Source organism: Oncorhynchus mykiss, chromosome 10, assembly GCF_057628025.1.
Source record: "Oncorhynchus mykiss isolate SJ-2025 chromosome 10, ASM5762802v1, whole genome shotgun sequence".
Taxonomy (NCBI): domain Eukaryota; kingdom Metazoa; phylum Chordata; class Actinopteri; order Salmoniformes; family Salmonidae; genus Oncorhynchus; species Oncorhynchus mykiss.
In genome coordinates, this window is record NC_143031.1 from 67,146,307 (window position 1) to 67,166,034 (window position 19,728).

A 19,728-nucleotide genomic window follows, 5' to 3' on the forward strand; every position below is an offset into this window, starting at 1 on the left:
CATATATTGAAACAATGGCACCAATCTAAAGAGGTTCTTATGTATGAAGTTAGATGCAGCTGCATACCTTGAAGTATCTCCACTCTGTGTTCTCGTTCATGTTACAGTGTGTAACGATCACCGCCGACCCGTCTGGTCCTTTGGTCAAACACTGGTCATACTGCATGAGCTGGTTGGCTTCATTTATCCTGAAAAGCTACAAGAGGTGTTTTATCAGTAAATGAGGAATAATGTTTAGGAATAAATAAAGTCTCTAATCCCAAATGACACAAAGGGTTTTCGGACCTGGTTCCCACCCATTCTGTGACAGGGTCCAATCTCCACGTTGCCTCCGTTGGTGTGGCCCATACTGTCAATGCAGTAGCTGGTCTCATATCCACGGACCTAGAACAAAGCAATAATGTTCACTATACATTCCAAATGCACATACTTGTGTGTATATGTAACACCCCTTCAAATGAGTGGATTTTACTTTCAGCCACACCTGATGCTGACAGGTGTATAAAATCGTGCACACTGCCATGCAGCTCAGTGACTTTCAACATGGCATCGTCATAGGATGCCACCTTTCCAACAAGTCAGTTAGTCAAATTTCTGCCCTGCTAGAGCTTCTCTGGTCAATTGTAAGTGCTTTTATTTATATACATTTTTTGTTGTACTTTTAACCAGATGTTTCTCCCCAATTTCATGATAGCAAATTGGTAGTTACAGTCTTGTCCCATTGCTGCATCTCCCCTACGGGCTCGGGAGAGGTGAAGGTCGAGAGCCATGCGTCCTCCGAAACAAGACCCGGCCAAGCCGCACTGCTTCTTGACACACTGCTCGCTTAACCCGGAAGCCAGCCTCACCAATGTTCAAACACTTTCCAGCTGGCGATCAAAGCCAGCTTGCAGGTACCTGGCCCGCCACAAGGATTCTTTAGAGCGCGATGGGACATGGAAATCCTTCCGGCCAAACCCTCCCCTAACCCGGACGACACTGGTCCAATTGTGCGCTGCCTCATGGTCTCCCAGTCACGGCCGGGTGTGACAACTTGGGATCGAACCCGGGTCTGTAGTGACGCTTTAGGCAGCTGCGACACTCGAGAGGCCAACTAAGTGCTGTTATTGTGAAGTGGAAATGTCTAAGAGCAACAACGCCTCAGCAGCGAAGTGGTAGGCCAAACAAGCTCACAGAACGGAACCGGCGAGTTGCAACGCTATCGAGTTCCAAACTGCCTCTGGAAGTAACGTCAGCACAATAACTGTTCGTCGGGATCTTCATGAAATGGGTTTCCATTTCCACCATGCGCAATACCTGCAATACCTGCAAGAACAATACCTGCCTAAATGCATAGTGCCAACTGTCAAGTTTGGTGGAGGAGGTATAATGGTCTGGGGCTGTTTTTCATGGTTTGGGCTAGGCCCAGTAGTCCCAGTAAAGGGAAATCTTAACGCTACAGCATACAACATTCTAGATGGTTCTGTGTTTTCAACTTCGTGGCAACAGTTTTGGGAAGGCCCTTTCCTGTTTCAGCATGACAATGCCCCCCGTGCACAAAGTGAGGTACATACAGAAATCTTTTTTCGAGATCGATGTGGAAGAACTTGGCCTAATCACCCACCCTCACTAATGCTCGTGGCTGAATGGAAGCAAGTCCCCGCAGCAACGTTCCAACATCTAGTGGAAAGCCTTCCCAGAAGAGTGGAGGCTGTTGTAGCAGGGGACAAACTCCACTAAATGGCCATGATGTTGGAATGAGATGGTCAACGAGCAGGTGTCCACATACTTTTGGTCATGTAGCGGACAGTAATATACTACTCTTCAACAGATGCATACTATTGTGTAGTATGAATAAACTAAAAACGAAATATGGACAATACTTTAGCCTACCTCTCCCCACTCCACATTTTTGGGGGGCAGTGGGTAGTTCATGGGGATGTCATAGGCAATTTCTTCCATGAACCACTTGAAGCTCTTGCACCGGTGCTCCTCTCTGAACTTCTTGAGCTGGCTGATGTCCCCGTAGGCCAGGGTGAGGGTCTCCGGCCGGCTTGCGTAGAAGTAGTCCTTGTAGTCGTCCCACCAAACCTCCACCACACGCACATAGTTCTGGAGCAGGGAGGATCAGAATAAAACACCAATTATTAGTTTCCATGAAGGACAACACCCCTTGAAGGACATCAGTCAGTCAATCTATATGCTACTTCTCATATGGTGTTTTTCCATAAGATTGCTGATGTTTTATGATACAATACAGATGACCTATCCATATAATTAATCCACTACTGACCATTTGATAAACGGCTGTAGGCCTACATGAACTGTGCTTAGCACAATATATAATTCAATCTAGTCACCCTTGTAGACATTTGAAACTGGCAGAACCATATTAGTTTACAAGGATGAATCCAAGTAAATAAGCAGATGGTGCCAGGTCAGCTCAAAGGAGCCAAGAAAAGCTGCCAGGGATTTGCCAGAGTGAGCTAGCCTGGTCCCAGATCTGTTTGTGTTGTCCTGCCAACTCTTACAGTCATTGTGACAATCATCATAGGAGTTGGAAAGAGATTGAAAGCAGATCTGGGAGCAGGCTAAGAGGGGAAGCCTGGGTGCTTAGTTTGACAGACTTGGCACACTGACCTTAAGTGTGGGCGAGGAGCCAACGTGGGCAGGGGGTGGGTTGCCCTGCCAGCCCTGTAGGCGGTAGATATGGCCTACGCGGGAGCACGGCACAAAGAGCAGCTGGCCACCACACTGCCAGATCTGGGATCAGATCAGGACAATAGAACATGCTGGAGTTACACAGATGGTACATAGAAAGCTGAAAATACAACAGTATACTAGTACAATAGAGAGACAACATAGTTGAAATTCACAGCAAATAAATAACAGCTACTAATCATTATGCATGATTAGTAACAGTATCAATATAGGACCAAACAATAGCCCAAGTATTTTATTATGTGAAATCTTTCATAGATGATTGAGAGCTTTAGGTGGTCTTAGTGTTTACCTTATAGGATATCTCAAAGTTCTCCCCTCCCCAGATCTGCAGTCCTGGGTCATAGAGGCCCAGCTCAAAGAAGAAGTCCCTCTCAATGGCAAACAGACCCCCAGCCATGGCAGGAGACCTGAGAAAGGCCCAAAACTACATTACCCACAATCCACAGGAGTCTCATCCAGAGAGAGGGACAAGAGCTAAAATGTAGTAGGGAAGAAGGTGGATTCATGATGAAATAGGGAGAAACATAAGCATTATGACAAAAAGAGTGAACAAGAACATTGACCCAAAGAGTGCTCCCAAACAATCCTTAATGTCAAATGACCAAATATCATGCTAGCCATCGAAGGTGACACATTACTGACTTATCTTCTCAAACAATAGAATAACGTGGTAGGATACATGATAGGATACCGAGTTGTGGAGAAGACAGAAGAGATTATTTGTGAGGAAATCACACCAAGAAAAACTGAGAATGAGAATGCAGGACATTAGTGAGAGATTTCAAAGAGTTTAATTTCAAAGACTTAAGCGTTGATTTCTAAAGGCACAAGCAGTGGCAGCTGTCAAAATTCCTTCCAGGTATCAGAGACTGCTAGCATTCAGGGTTCAGACAAATTGATACTTTTAAATTGGTCCAGGCCATAGGCGTTTCCTCAAGAGCATGAAATTTGGCACTAGAGAAAGTTAGAGAAATTAATAAACCACATTGAGTGCTACAGTTGGTAATTAATGGGTATTACATATCTTTCTGATTATTGTTACATCTATAGACCACTATATGAGGTAGCACTTGTGTTTCAGTCAGCATACAGTTAGTTATACACTATAGAGAAGTGCCAAGCAGTAGTATGAGCAAGCCAAGGCCAAGCAAATAGTACTGCACATGCAGACAGCATATTGTATACTCTAGTGCCTCAGAGGTTGATGTTGCAAGCAGGGCAGATTTTTTTTTAGTGCCGATAAATTACCGATAGGGCTCAGTTTTAGTTAATCTCTTCTCCTTCTCCCTGCTAGTGAGGGGCACACGCTTCCAGAGCATGCTCCAGTCCCATGCTCCACGGGCAAAGCCATCCTCGTCCCCTCCCCCTTGTGGGTCAACTCGGAATGTCTGGCCTTCTATGGAGTCTATGAGAGGGACCGTGCACACAGTTCTGGGTAGGGACAGCCGGTGGGGAGATGGAGGGTGGGTTTCATGCATCACACACACACACAGGGGGGAAACAAACAATACATCTGGGTTTTAGATGGGCATGGATGGTAGCAGGATGTTTACCGATAAGGCTCGGTCTTATGCTTTCGCTTAGCCTTCTCCCTGCTGGAGAGAGGCACTCTCTTCCACAGCAGGCTCCAGTCCCAGGCTCCCCGGGCCAGCCCGTCCTCATCACCACCTTGCTGGGGCTCTATGGTATAATCACTGCCGTCTATATAATCTATCAGAGGTACAGTGCATACCGTTCTGGAAACAGGCAATGAGAATACACACACACACACACAATGTTACAGTGTGGCAGACCACTGCACTAAATGGATATTAATTACTGATCAATATTTAGCATAGATAAACAGTTTTGCATATTCAGCATGGATGGATACACCCATCTATACATTTTCAATACAATTATCTGCACGTGAATTAGGTTGTATATACGTCAATGTATATCACTAGTTATGCTGTGACATAATACAGAGATGTTTCTGGTAGAGGATTCATGACCTGCACCGTTCATCGATGGATCAGAATATTTTTCATTATTACAGTAGAACAAGTCATATATGAAGTAGAAATATTCAAAAATCACAGCTGCAGACCACTCATACCTGTCTTTGGATATGGGGGCCACCAGAGGGGCGTACCAGTTGGCAGCGACTTCACAGTGAGCGTCTAAATAGATAAGAACCTATAGACGACAGGACACAGTGGCCAAACACGTCAGACACTGGAGAGAACAGTTGCTTGACATAGGAGTTGTTGCCATTCCATACCTTTCCATCTATATGGATGTCAATCTATATTAGTGGCTCCAGATCAATCCATTTATTCCCCCCCCTTTGTCTCATCCACACACAGTAAGTGTAGAGGTGATGGAGTAGCTGTAACCTACCTGTCCCAGGGTGGCTACATGGGCTCCTATACTCCTAGCCTGGATGAGGCCCTCTCGCTTCTCATTGCGGTGCAGTTTGACCAGGCCGTTCCACTGCTTAATGTACTCTTCTAGTCTCTCCTTCAGGTGCACTGGAGACCGACAGGGACAGTGAGATTAAACCTACTTTTAGTGTCGGTAGTCAATCTCCTGTTCACACAGCAAAGACCTTGAAGTCGTCAGTCCTGTTAAAATACTCTAAACCAGAAGGTGACATAAGCATTGTTTGACACTGTGGGGCGGCAGGGTAGCCTAGGGGTTAGAGCGTTGGACTAGTAACCGGAAGGTTGCAAGTTCAAATCCCCAAGCTGACGTTAGCATATTTGCAAGCTACACATACACCTGTTGCTGACAGGTGTATAAAATTGAGCATAAAGCCATGCAATCTCCACAGACAAAATATTGGCAGTGAATTTCAATGTGGCACTATCATATGATGTCACTTTTCCAACAAGTCAGTTCAAACTTCTGCCTTGCTAGAGCTGTCCTGGTCAACTGTATGTTCTGTTATTGTGAAATGGGAGCAACAGCTTTGCGGCTCAGCCGCAAAGTGGTAGGCCACAAAAGCTCACAGAACGGGACCGCAGTGCTGAAGTGAGTAAAAATAGTCTGTCTTCAGTTGCAACACTCACTACTGAGTTCCAAACATAAATGGTTTGTCGAGATCGTTGTGGAAGAACTTGACTGGCCTGCAAAGAGCCCTGACCTCAATCCCACCTTTGGGACAAATTGGAATGCTGACTGCAAGCCAGGCCTAATTACCCAACATCAGTGCCCGACTTAACTAATGCTCGTGGCTGAATGTAAGCAAGTCCCCGCAGCAATGTTCCAAGTGGAAAGCCTTCCCAGAAGGCTTTTTATTACAGCATGTTTTTGAAATGAGACGTTCGACGAGCAGGTGTCTATATACTTTTGGTAATGTAGTGTAGCTAGCTAAGGACACTGCAGCTAACACAGGCAGCGGTTTCATGGAAACTAATCCATTGTGATTTCCTTATGGCAATATTTGCTCCAGTGGTTAGCTAGCTCGCAGGAAATATTTAGTGTTGTGTGCATTGAGTCTGTGCACTTAGCTAGCTAACATCCCATAGCCTACATTGCATTTGAAGTGTGACTGGCTCATGACATTTAACTGTGGCTGTACGGAGAAAACGCCCTCTTCCCATCTTTGTTGTCACTCCTGTTCTCTCTCCCACGTGGGGGTTTGTGCTCTCTGATCGGCTCAAAGTCAAGTTGTTGGCCACTGACGAGAATTGCAATTCTACAAGTAAAAACGGCAGGTTCGTCGCTACCGGGAACGGCACGAAGCAGGTACCGCTTTTGTTGTAGTAAGAAAAGGCACGGCCTACCACTGTGATAAGTACCTATCAGCAGCAAGACCGTTTCATGCTTTAACTATAAAGAGATTTCTGTATCAACCCCAGAATAATATTTTATAAACCATAACCTTGAGTTTAATTCCATAACGTCAGAGGTGCAACGACGATGAGCCCCTGGCATTGCTATATATTGCTTGCGGTCTGTGAGTTAGTCACAACCTTTATAATTACTTGTGTAATGTCTGTGGCTGCCTGCTGTAGAACAAAATGTGCAACAACTGATGTGAAACCTGAGCAATAACATGGCATCTTTCTCCTTCAAAACCTTGTTTCCAATGGCCAGACTATAGCTTTATTGGCAATGAAGTGCTTGTGATAGCATGCAGATGGTTTGGAACACTGTAACAGGCTTTGGTAATAGCAATCAGTAGCAGGCTGCATGCTTAATGAGATGAATTGTCTGAGCTCTTGATGTGTTCATGAAGTCAGTGTCCATTACCCATCTTTTGGTGTTGTGGTGCCCCCGCTTCAAGGGAATTACTCAGCCAGCTTTTCACAATGGTGGACTAGGCTCTCAAAGTTCTACATCTGAATGGTGGACTAGGCACTCACAGTACAACTGAATGGTGTTCCATTGCTTGGGCAGGGCCTCACAATGCAAGACTAAGGGAGACACTGGGGGCGAAAGGCTGTTCCACTCCAATGCTTTTCATAGCCAGTGATAATTTAGCATGACAATGGCAAAGTGTTGTTGCAGAGCGCGGATTCAATTGCTGGGTGTTTTACTTGGTAATTGGAGTGGGGGTCCCAAGCTAACAGCCAACTGTAGTCATCTACTGGCCTAGCTGAAACAAAGCAGGGTGCTCTTAACCTTAAACCAAGAATAGACATGTTATGCACTAAGGCTTGTATCTGAGGAAATGTACAAGTACAGCAGTGAAGCACTGATACACTGCAGCAGAGTGATGTCATGAAGCCTTCTAGTCTAACCTGATTGGCTAATTCAAAATGGAACAAACATTTCCATGCAATTCCTTTCGCAGACACTCTTATCCAGAGCGACTTAGTGCATTGATCTTAAGGTAGCTAGGTGGGACAACCACACATCACAGTAAGTACATCAATAAAGTAGCTGTCAGCAAAGTCAGAGCTAGTAAGGGGGCGAGCGTTAGTTCATAAGACAATATTGGTACAAGACAAAACCCTGTGTTGTAATTACTAGTACTCAAACCAATGCTACCTTTGTTGCTGAAGTCGTCGATCATGACGATCTCGGCCAGGTATCGTCTGGGCGTTCTCTTGATGACGCTGTGGACCGTCCTCATCAGGGTGGACCAGCCCTCATTGTGAAACACGATGACGACACTGGACGTCAACAGGTTGTCGTCATAGTGCCAGTACTTACACCTACAGTAGGAGAAGAATAATTAAAATGGCTGTAGGCATACATACTGTACATGTAGTGAATAACAGGGAATATTTCTATAGCTTAGGCTAGGTTCAGAAGCTAGAAAGTAACATATTTTGAGCGTTGGACTAGTAACCGGAAGGTTGCAAGTTCAAACCCCAAGGTACAAATCTGTCTTTCTGCCCCTGAACAGGCAGTTAACCCACTGTTCCTAGGCCGTCATTGAAAATAAGAATTTGTTCTTAACTGACTTGCCTAGTTAAATAAAGGTAAAATAAAAATAAAAGTATAGCATTTCATACATTTAGAAAAAAACTGCTTTGGAGTGATATAGGACTGCACACACACAAAAAAAGGGGGCCAAAGGTACAACAGATTCCACTATGCAATCTGAAGACATCAGAATAGACACAGCCCTGGCTAGCTTAGCTTCACCAGCAATTGCTGCTAGCTAGATCCATTCCAACACATGATAGGCAGCTGAGCTTAGGGCTAGCTCTTTCTCCTTTGTGTCTACCCAGAGTTCTGGGGGTTGTGACAGGCCTCTGTCACAACCCCCAATCCCCTCCCCCCTCCACAGGCAGACCATCTGTGAGGCAGGAAAGCAACCCTGCTTTGTGTGGTTTCCTCTGGCAGAGTGCGCTGTGTGTGTGTCCTGGACTCCACTTCCTCATTCTCAGCGTACTCACTCACTATAGGCCTCTGCTGCTCTTCTACTGCAAAAACAACAGTACTCACTACCTCCCATTGCCACATGCCATGCCTACGTATAGGCTTCAAGCCAGCCAATTGCCCTACAACTAGCCATCCAACTGCCCTGTTAATACAGCGGAGTGTGTGAGAGAGCGAGAGGCCGGGCCAGACACTGGTGTGGCATACTGAGGGTCTATTTTTAGCCTTGGTTTGAGCCCTTGTCGCTAGCAAAGCAATCTGCCTCGGCGACGACCTGAAAGGAAAATACGGAGCATCAAGGCGTCTGAGGTCACTTGACCCAAGAATTGTGAGCGTTATCATCAGTGACATGCGGAATTCAGGACGGAGTGAGAAGTAAGAGGTTGGTCAGGTCTGGGCTGAACTGAAAACAGTTTGCAGCACAGCAGATCTAGAGTATCGGGGAGGGGTTGTTAAGGCTTAGAGACTGAACTGAGAACAGTTTATAGAGCATCTCTGGGAGGTTTCATTTATGGTGAATCACACAGGTCTGCCTACCTGTCCTTCCTGTTTAGGATGATTATAACATTTGGCATATAAAATGTTCTCTTTCTAAGAAACACCTGGCTGGTTTGTGTGCATTGTGACGTGTGTATGTTTTGGATGTGTTTTGCATTGCAAATGTTAATCCTTGTGTTAGTGTGTGTGTTGCTCACATCGCATCTCCCCTGCAGTAACATGCGGAACAGCTCCTGTTCTGGCCTGTCCTCCTGGTTCTCACCCACCAACACTCAGATAAACACCTCAGATTACAGTCCTGTTTGACCAAACCTTTATAACCTGAGAGCTCACAGCTCCATTAAGGGAAAATGTCTTTCAGCCTCCCTAGGCTTGAAAACAGATAAAGATCCACATGCACCTCCTCACGTCACTCACTTTTACAGGGAGGTTTTGGACAACAGTAAATAAAAGGCTAGGAAAGGCCAAAAGAGGGAGGCACTAAATACAAACAGGTTGCATCTCAAATGGCACCCTATTCCCTATATAGTACACTACTTTTAAAAGGACCCATAGGGCTCTGGTCAAAAGTCGTGCACTATATAGGGAATAGGGTGCCACCTAAGAAGTCTCCCTGGAGAGGCTTATAGAAAGTTGTGAAGGAAAAGATTAGAGGGGGATCTTCTACTGAACTGGGATTCAGTGCTCTTACCATCCCCAACCCATCTCCGTGTTTAACAGCGGAACTAATGGCTTTATCCTTCAGCTACAGTATGCTGGCTTGTGTTTTGAGTTGAGGCGTCGATGAGTTCGAAGGGCAGGGGGGGAAAGCATTAGTCATATCAGCTTCTTGTAAACACCGTGCAATAGTCTACACATGGGGTAAGCTCTATGGCTGTATTCAAATCTACTGCATTTGAGAACAATTTTTGAAGTTGCTGCACTTCATTTCATGAATATTCACCAGGACTATGGGTAATTTGCTCTGACAGTGTGAAGTATTTTCTGGAGAGAAAAAAGTCCAACAGGGATCCATTGCAGAACAGCGGTTAGCCTAGAGGAGTTTCCACGAAAGCCTCGCTCATTCCCATCTGAAACAACACAAATAGAAGCATAGACCAGTGATGGTCTTGGACCTGATGTTAATTAACTCAAGGGAGCGGACACAGTTGAATGGCTTGGGTTGCTGCTGTTGTGTGAGAGGGAAGGTCTGTTCCAGAGACTTTAGTTCTCAGCATGACAACACACTGCACGACCTACTCTTGGTAAAAGGTCATGAATTTCTCCACATGGCATTACATTTGCAAAACTTCCAAAACTTTTGCAAGCATTTCGCCAACTCATCTCGTGGACAGACGACGTAAACATAAATGACGCAAAATTTAGCTAAGATTACTAGCCAACATATCAGTCAGGATGCAGACTGGAGGCTTGAAGAGTGATCGTTGCGTGTGGAAACATTCATCACGCGTCTATAAAGACAACAGTTCTCTCTGTGCCGAGCTCTACGGAGGGGAAGACAAGAGCAACACTAATGAATAACACCGGTGCCTTAACTCAGTCTGTGGAGGTTACTTGTCGCTCTAGGGGCTCCATGTGAGTTTCAGTACGTGTGTGTGCGCGCCTGACAAATAGTATAGGAAGGAGAGAGCTAAAACAAGTGTATGCTCGTGTGTGTAGAGGGAAAGAGGGTCCTGTGCTGAGCGAAGGTCAGCCATCTTCCTGCCTATAAAACACCGCCGCAGCCTTGTAGTGAAGCGCCTCGCAGAAATCTTAAATCACCACATTTCTGCTGACAGGATCCCTCCAGGCTAGGCAGCTCTAACGCAGTCACCCTCCCAGAGAAACACTAATGTATGACAGATCGCTACTAACCTACCTCTCAACCACACATGAAGCCTGGAACACGTAGGCCACAGCCAAGTCACACGTAAAGTACCACACGCATCCTAAATAAACAGGCCTATGCTCTGTCAACAGAAAAGTTATGAAAACCACAGCACTAAACTATTAAGTGTTTAAAGTCGTGATTTAAGGGAGGAGGCTAACGGTGTAATGTCAATGTTTTCATAAAGCTTACACAACTTAAGTGTTGTACTGCTAGTGTCATGTGTGGATATTGGACACATTCAGATTTTGCAGAAACATGATATGAACTGTTCAGCGCAGAAAAGACTGAGGCTTAACCGGTTTACTAGTTACACCAGGCTGACAACTAGTTCCATCTGTAGACCTACGGCCGTGTCTCGGGACTAGTCTAATTGATACAGGCTTGCGCTTCATCAGAGAGTTGTTTTTGTTTACTCACACAGCATCTGGAGGAGGGCAGCTGAGCCAGAGCTGTGGTGAAAATACTGAACATCCTTGGCTTCTTCCCAACGTGTTATGGGACTGGGGCCAAGCATGCAGCCCCTCTGCAGAGGTGAGAATGTCTAACGTTATCTGCCATGAAACTCAAGAGTTCCTGCCACTGAATTGCAGTCTTACCCAATGTCCTGAACGGGCTAAAATTAAGTGTAATGGACAAGGCTGCTCAATAGTGACTGCATTGGGCCATCTTGTGGCCAAACCCGGAACAACAGGTCCTGTGTTGAGACGATTCACATCCTGATTGCACAACTAAAGTACAACCAATCCAACTCAGCCACGTGGGTTTTCTGTAATCAAACACAGATTAAGCTAAATAAATATTGACAAATGATCGGCAACATCTATTAAAAGGGTATTACTATTTACATTTTTATGTAACCTTTGCTCAACTAGGCAAGTCAGTTAAGAACAAATTCTTATTTACAATGACGACCTACACCGGCCAAACCTGGACGACGCTGGGCCAATTGTGCGTCGCCCTATCGGACTACCAACTACGACCGGTTGTGATACAGCTTGGATTCGACCCAGACCGTCTGTAGTGACGCCTCTAGCACAGAGATGCAGTGCCTTAGACCGCTGCGCCACTCGGGAGCCCCCCTAATGGAGTGAGTGACACCTTTGCCTACATCTGCTGTGCACTGATCCACAGAAAGGCGTGAATAGCAGTGTGCCAATCAGGATCGTCTTTGTATATAGCAGCTCAAGCCACAACAAGTGATGCACTTTGTCAGTAACTGGTTAGTCCACATGAGTCCTATTTTTCTAACACGGTGCAGTTCACATGGCTGTCAACCTCAAACTGACGGAATAATGTTCTGCCCATATATCATGGAACGGTTTACATATGTAGACCAACTAGGAAATGCAGTCTAATATCAACAGTTCGGTCTGGGGCAGTGATGTAGTGGTTAATGCCATTTCACAAAGAGAAAGTTGCAAGAGACATTCACCCTCCACTCCACCCCTGGTCTGGGTGCAGCAACAGTCTCACACCTACTACAGTTAATGTAATCAGTCGACAGTATGGTTGTCCTACATTCCTAGGAAGCACCAAACCCCAAAAAATGGGGCCCAGCCACAATCACTCATCATGTTCTTTAGTCTATCATCCATTATCTCCCATACTGACTAGGCTATAGTAAAGTCCACGTGGGGTGTCAGCAGCCCAGCCACATAACCTAAAGTCTGTACTGTAGCGTCCAACCTGTCTCATGCTGACTGTTCAAAGGTGCCCTTTGTGTTCCCACTGGGCCCCGCGGCCAGATGAAAGGCTGGAGAAATACACCTTCGCCTGTTTGTTCGCCACACAATATTAGTCCATTGTGAGTTAATCAGTTACAGTGTGTGTGGCCCAATGTGTGCACACAGACAAAACGATGAGGTGACACCATTCATTCGTATGTGAAGACTCAATAGCGCATTGAAGCCAAGTGAAGTCTGTTAAGATGGCGTCTCATGAAGACATAACCTGAAACATTTGAGCTACTCCAGGAAGTGACGCTGCTCCCTCTCATCGAGTAACTCAAGTTGAAGACCGACCGGGGTACTGCAGGCTGCCATTAGCAACTAAATTACCCTTATACTTGTGTGTGCGATCAAAAAAATTATAATAAATTGTTCAAGGACATACATTTGGTGTATTAGAAGCACCATGGTCTTCCAAAAATGTTTTTCCACAAAGATGGCATTTTTTCCACATTCACTATATTGGGGAATTAAGTTCTGATAACAAATGCCTCCGGTACCACTGTTGCCTTGAACTTCCATGGCTTCAATGAGAGGGGGCAGTTGTTCCCTTCTGGTTTGGCCTTATATAATTTGAAAATTAAAGAGGACTAAAGATCATATTTAGTTAAGAGTGATTAACACAATGTTTAGCATATTTCTGTAACACAGATTTCCAGTGTTCTAGTTGCGACACTCAAGGTGGGAGTTGGTCACTAGACTTGTTATGGATTATGCTCATATCGGTTGATAGTGATTGACGCCAGACTGGAGGTACAAGGACACACTGATTATTCACGGTTGTATTGATGACCTTCTGTGGACACCGATTCTGTAGCAGCTGACAAAGCCGCTGCCTTGGTTTTGAACTGTGAGCCTCTCGGTCTGGTGTTTCCAGAACATTTGGTGCCATCTGATTAGAAGAAAAAAGGGCCCGTCTCCAAGAGGCCAGTTAGACATTCTCTGTGCTGGAGGCGTCTCCGTTACAACTTGTAATAAACCCGATTGACTTGCGATTAACTTGACCTACGACTGCTCCTTTTTGTCCAGCTAGATATTCATTATACCAAACTTCACTCAGTACCTGAAACGTACTGCTACACAAACAACTCTACAGAACACTGTAACCAGCTAGTGTACCGTAATAAAACCTACGTAACAGTCTTATCAAGAACCAGACCACTGGCAACATGTCCCTATCCCAATAGTATAGGCCATCAGTCACACATCTCCAATAATGAAAATTATCTGTAGCTGCATTCTACTTCCAGGGTCAGGAGAAGTAGGTGATCTGATACGTTCGTTTATACACTGAATCCAAAACAACTCCATGCTAATGAAATCCAAAAGGTTTCCCCTCAGCTTGAGAACCTTGGGTTGACCTAGCCACGGGACAGCCTAGCCTCCATTCCTCATTTGTTCTGCTATGACTGTTCTCTAATCTGCTCTGATATAAAACTAAAGCCATAATGCAGGTCAATTGGATTTATGTTGTTGCGTGTGTTTTGGCTGGCCGGACTGCTCTTCTGTATATACGCTGATGTTCTATGGTAGGGCTCCCACTGGCACATAGGTAGACTGCCCCTCATGTTATTACATCGTCACCTGACCTTAAGAGTTCCATCAATGCATACTAACCAGCGTTGTTACAGGGATTCCCATCACTTCGCATAGTTTTACCAATGCTTTGATAGACTCTGAACAAAAATATATTTTTTAAAACGCAACATGCAACAATTTCAACGATTTTACCGTTACGAGTTACCGTTCATAAAGACAAATCAGTTAATTGAAATAAATTAAGCCCTAAACCACACATTTCACAACTGGAAATACAGATACATTTTTTTTTAAAGTAGGGGCGTGGATCAGAAAACAAGTCAGTATCTGGTGTGAACACGATTTTGCCTCAAGCACGACATCTTCACAGAGTTGATTAGGCTGTTGATCGTGGCCTGTGGAATGTTGTCCCACCCCTCAATGGCTGTGTGACGTTGCTGGATATTAGCAGGAACTGCAACACACTGTCGTACACGTCGATCCAGAGCATCTCGAACATGCTCAACGGGTGACGTGTTAGGGGAGTATGCAGACATTTTCAGCTTCAAGGAATTGTGTAGAAATCCTTGCGACATGGGGCTGAGCATTATCATGCTGAAACATGATGACGGCAGATGAATGGCACGACAACGGGCCTCGTCACGGTATCTCTGCATTCAAATTGCAATTGTGTTTGTTGTCCTTAGCTTATGCCTACCCATACCATAACCCCACCATGGGGCACGCTGTTCACAACATTGACATCAGCAAATCAGCTCTCCCACACGATGCCATACACTGTCTGCCATCTGCCTGGTACAGTAGAAACCAGGATTAATCTGTGAAGAGTACACATCTCCAGCGTGCCAGTGGCCATTGAAGGTGAGCATTTTGTTACTCTAGTCGGTTATGATGCCGAACTGCAGTCAGGTCAAGACCCGGATGAGGACAACAGGCACGCAGATGAGCTTCCCTGAGACGGTTTCTGACAGTTTGTACATAAATTCTTTGGTTGTACAAACCCACAGTTTCATCTGTCAGAGTGGCTGGTCTCAGATGATCCCACAGGTGAAGAAGCCGGATATGGGAGGTCCTGGGCTGGTATGATTACATGTGGTCTGCGGTTGAGAGACTGATTGGACGTACTGCCACATTCTCCAAAACGACATTAGAGGCGGCTTATGGTAGAGAAATTAACATTACATTTTCTGGCAACAGCTCAGGTGGACATTCCTGCAGTCAGCATTACAAATGCACGCTCCCTCAACTTGGAGACATCTGTGGCATTGTGTTGTGTGACACAACTGCACATTTTAGACTGGCCTTTTGTCCCCAGCACAAGGTGCACCTGTGTAACGATCATGCTGTCTAAAATCAGCTTGTTTATATGCCACACCAGTCAGGTGGATGGATTATCTTGGCAAAGGAGAAATGCTCACTAAGAGGGATGTAAACAAATTTGTTCACAACATTTTAGAGAAATAAGTATTTTGTGCATATGGGAAATTTCAGGGATTCTTTATTTCAGCTCATTAAACATGGGACCAACATTTTAAAATGTTGCGCTTACATTTTTGTTCAGTATACATAGGCCTAGTGTGATGAGCTGGAAATAAATTAGAAGGCATTTTACAGATATTGATAATTACACTAAAGTAGAGAAATGTGAAGTTTGAAATTAAATAATGCAGCTAACAGGATAAGTCACTTGAAAAATAAATATTAAAATGATTTTTGTTTAATGAACTACTTTACAATATTGTTGTGTGGGGAAAGTAACGCGTTACTACTATACTACTTTGCATTACTTCCATAAAAAAATAAATCTCACCATTTGTTTGACAGTCATAGGGAGCAAGGCGAGTGCTCTACCAAAGATTTTTTTTTATTTTACCTTTATTTAACCAGGCAAGTCAGTTAAGAACAAATTCTTATTTTCAATGATGGCCTGGGAACAGTGGGTTAACTGCCTGTTCAGGGGCAGAACGACAGATTTGTACCTTGTCAGCTCGGGGGTTTGAACTCGCAACCTTCCGGTTACTAGTCCAACGCTCTAACCACTAGGCTACGCTGCCGCCCCAAGATGAGCTGCTGCTCCTACCTACAGTGCATTCGGAAAGTATTCAGACCCCTTCACTTTTTTCACATTGTTACGTTACAGCCTTATTCTAAAATTTATTAAATGTTTTTCCTCAATCTTCACAATACCCCATAATGACAAATCAAAAACACGTTTAGAATTTCTATAAAAATGTATAAAAAAAAAAAATATCCAGAAATGCCTTATTTACATAACTATTCAGACCCTTTATTAGGAGACCCGAAATTGAGCTCAGGTGCATCCTGTTTCCGTTGATAATCCTTGAGATATTTACAACTTGATTAAATCTCGTCCACCTTTGGTAAATTCAATTGATTGGACATGATTTGGAAAGACACACACCTGTCTATTTAAGGTTGAAGGAATTGTCCGTAGAGCTCTCCTTTGAACAGCTACAGCTGCTTACCCCCTCTAGCACCAAAGTCAGAGCACTCTCAAATGTTTTTTTGCCATCATTGTAAGCCTGCCACACCCACTATATATATGATATGTTTAATACATGTAAGAATGTGTGAGTTTGTAACAACCCGGCTCGTGGGAAGTGAGGAAGAGCTCTTATAGGACCAGGGAACAAATAATAATAAATAATTTAGCTCTTTATTTAGCCGTCTTACATATAAAACCTTATTTGTTCATCAAATTGTGAATAACTCGCCACAGGTTAATAAGAAGGGTGTGCTTGAAAGGATGCACATAACTCTGCAATGTTATGTTGTATTGGAGAGAGTCTCAGTCTTAAATCATTATCAACACAGTCTGTGCCTGTATTTAGTTTTAATGCTAGCGAGGGCCGAGAATCCACTCTCACATAGGTAAGTGGTTGCAAAGGGCATCAGTGTCTTAACAGCCTGATTTGCCAAGGCAGGAAACTCTGAGTGCAGCCCAATCCAGAAATCTGGCAGTGGCTTTGATTACATTTTCACAGAACCGCTTGTTGCAATTTCGATGAGGCGCTCTTGTTCAGACATCGGTAAGTGGACTGGAGGCAGGGCGTGAAAGGGATAACGAATCCAGTTGTGTCGTCCGTTTCGGGAAAGTACCTGAATAATTGCGCACCCAGCTCACTCAGGTGCTTCGCTATATCACATTGTCCGTAAGCTTGAGTTCATTTGCACACAAAAGAAAATCATACAATGGATGGAAAGACCTGTGTGTTGTCCTTGTGTTGACCTGTGTGTTGTCCTAATGCAGACAGAGAAGATCTCCAACTTCTTAAATCACAGCCTCAAGTTTGTCCCGCACATTGAATATAGTTGTGTAGAGTCCCTGTAATCCTAGATTCAGATCATTCAGGCGAGAAAAAACAAATCACCCAGATAGGCCAGTCGTGTGAGAAACTCATCACGCAAACAAGTGAAAATTATGGTCAGTAAAATTAAAAACTAAGCTCGTCTGTACGTTGTAAAAGCGTTACATGGTCGCTGCCCATATCATTGCATAATGCAGAAAATACACGAGAGTTCAGGGGCCTTGCTTTAACAAAGCTGTCAGGTACTTCACTTGGCAGCAAGATCCTCTCGGTGGATGCTGCAGTGTACCCAAGATCCTCTCGGTGGATGCTGCAGTGTACCCAAGATCCTCTCGGTGGATGCTGCAGTGTACCCAAGATCCTCTCGGTGGATGCTGCAGTGTACCCAAGAGCCTCTCGGTGGATGCTGCAGTGTACCCAAGATCCTCTCGGTGGATGCTGCAGTGTACCCAAGATCCTCTCGGTGGATGCTGCAGTGTACCCAAGATCCTCTCGGTGGATGCTGCAGTGTACCCAAGATCCTCTCGGTGGATGCTGCAGTGTACCCAAGATCCTCTCGGTGGATGCTGCAGTGTACCCAAGTGGCGTCAGAAGCAACTGCTTGCACTCACGTTACCACTCCACTATGTCTCTGTCATTTTGTGCCATCAGTACAGATACCAACCCATCTTGACCACCAAAGTCCATTTGATGTCACAAAGCTGTCCAGTACTATAAAAATGTCCTCTCCTGTTGTCCTGGTTTCCTGAAGAGGATGCCTTCCTTAAAAATTGACCCCCCCCCCATAAAAGTAACGGACATATACTAGGAGCTGTGCCAGCCCCGCCACTTCTGACTCATCCAGCTGTAACGCATAGAATTCACTGGCTTGTATGCAAAAGCAGTAATTGTTTCAAAAACATCTCCTGCCATGTCACTGATGCGTCGTGAAACAGTGTTGTTTGATGAAGGTGTAACAGTATAAATTTAGACAGTCCCCTCGCCCATACCCGGGCGCAAACCAGGGACCCTCTGCACACATCAACAACAGTCACCCACGAAGCATCGTTACCCATCGCTCCACAAAAGCCGCGGCCCTTGCAGAGCAAGGGGAACCACTACTTCAAGGTCTCAGAGCAAGTGACGTCACCGATTGAAACGCTATTTAGCGCGCACCGCTAACTAAGCTAGCCATTTCACATGGTTACAAAGGCATGGTCTGTATAGTTTTTTAGGGCCTTGTCACAGCCATATCAGCAGTAGCAGGAAGAATGAAGTCCTCCACAATAGTATGGGGTTTGCCTGTCCTAGCCACTCAGTAGCTCACCACATAAGACACTTTTAGTCTCATTCTTATTAAAATGGTATCTGTTGCTTTTATACATGTCTTACTACTCAGAAGTATTCTTAATTCTTGCAAAAAAAAACTCCTGTGGTTTATTCTTCAAATTGGCATGTTTCGTTTCTAAATGTCTGCGCAAGAGTGAAGGTTTCATCGAGTTGTGAGACAGTACTTTTGCACATATAACACACTGTGGCTGAGGAAAGGCACTACTCCCAATGTAAGTGAACCCCAAATCAATGTAGTTTTCATCATATTTGCACCTCTTCAATGGTCCAACGTCCCTGTCTGTTGTTCAGACATTTCCTGGGTAAGGTGGCAGTAGCTCTTCGGGTGCATCAGATTCACAACTGTCAGTGTCCGTGCTAGCTGGGTTAACAACGAATGTAGAATTACTGATGCTAGCATTGGATGTGCTCGTGGAAGCAGAACAACTTGTTGTTGACAGGTATAGTACTGCTGGTAGTAGCAGTACTACCAGTAGAGCTCGTACGTGTCTATGGACACGGGCCTTACTTTTTTAAAACCATTTATCTATTTGAGACAGAAGGAGCAGCAGCTACATTTGGCTACATACGGCGTGTTAGTGGAATTCCCGCGAGAGAGTAATGGTTAATGTGATTGGATGTTCATTATTTGACTAGGCTTCCTGTATTTGACATTGTGTTGTTAATTAGCTGAACACTAGATGGTTACATTTTATTTTTGGCAGTGAAACAAGGCTACTCAGGTGAGAGAAAAAAAACATCACCCAAATGTTTTGCCCTGTTGGAAAATCTAAATGGATTGTTTGAAAATGTGAATCACATTTTTATTTGGGGTACCATCTGCGGCATTGCGCTTACCCGAGGCAACCCTGACAAAAGAGGGAGAAGGGCCTTGCTCAGGGAGGTCACCAAGAACCCGATGGTCACTGACAGA

The 19,728-nt window shown here is 44.7% G+C and overlaps 1 protein-coding gene across 4 annotated transcripts in view; it reads right to left on the bottom strand.

Annotated features, from left to right (window-relative positions):
• Positions 1-19,728, bottom strand: part of LOC110534498 (N-acetylgalactosaminyltransferase 7) — a 31,181-nt gene that overhangs the window by 1,789 nt on the left and 9,664 nt on the right. For 2 of the 4 annotated variants that reach the window (XR_016483895.1, XM_090187594.1), the window contains exons 3-11: positions 7,684-7,850; positions 5,086-5,216; positions 4,802-4,881; positions 3,952-4,439; positions 2,993-3,110; positions 2,620-2,742; positions 1,873-2,091; positions 286-384; positions 68-196 (exon numbers count right to left, since the gene is read on the bottom strand). Coding sequence is in view for 3 of the 4 variants with exons in the window: in XM_090187594.1 (XP_090043720.1) it covers positions 68-196; positions 286-384; positions 1,873-2,091; positions 2,620-2,742; positions 2,993-3,110; positions 3,952-4,181 (918 nt within the window). In the remaining variant the exon portion in view is untranslated. The remainder of the gene's footprint in view (positions 1-67; positions 197-285; positions 385-1,872; positions 2,092-2,619; positions 2,743-2,992; positions 3,111-3,951; positions 4,440-4,801; positions 4,882-5,085; positions 5,217-7,683; positions 7,851-19,728) is intronic. The other 2 variants (XM_021619377.3, XM_021619376.3) reach the window with 2 other exon arrangements.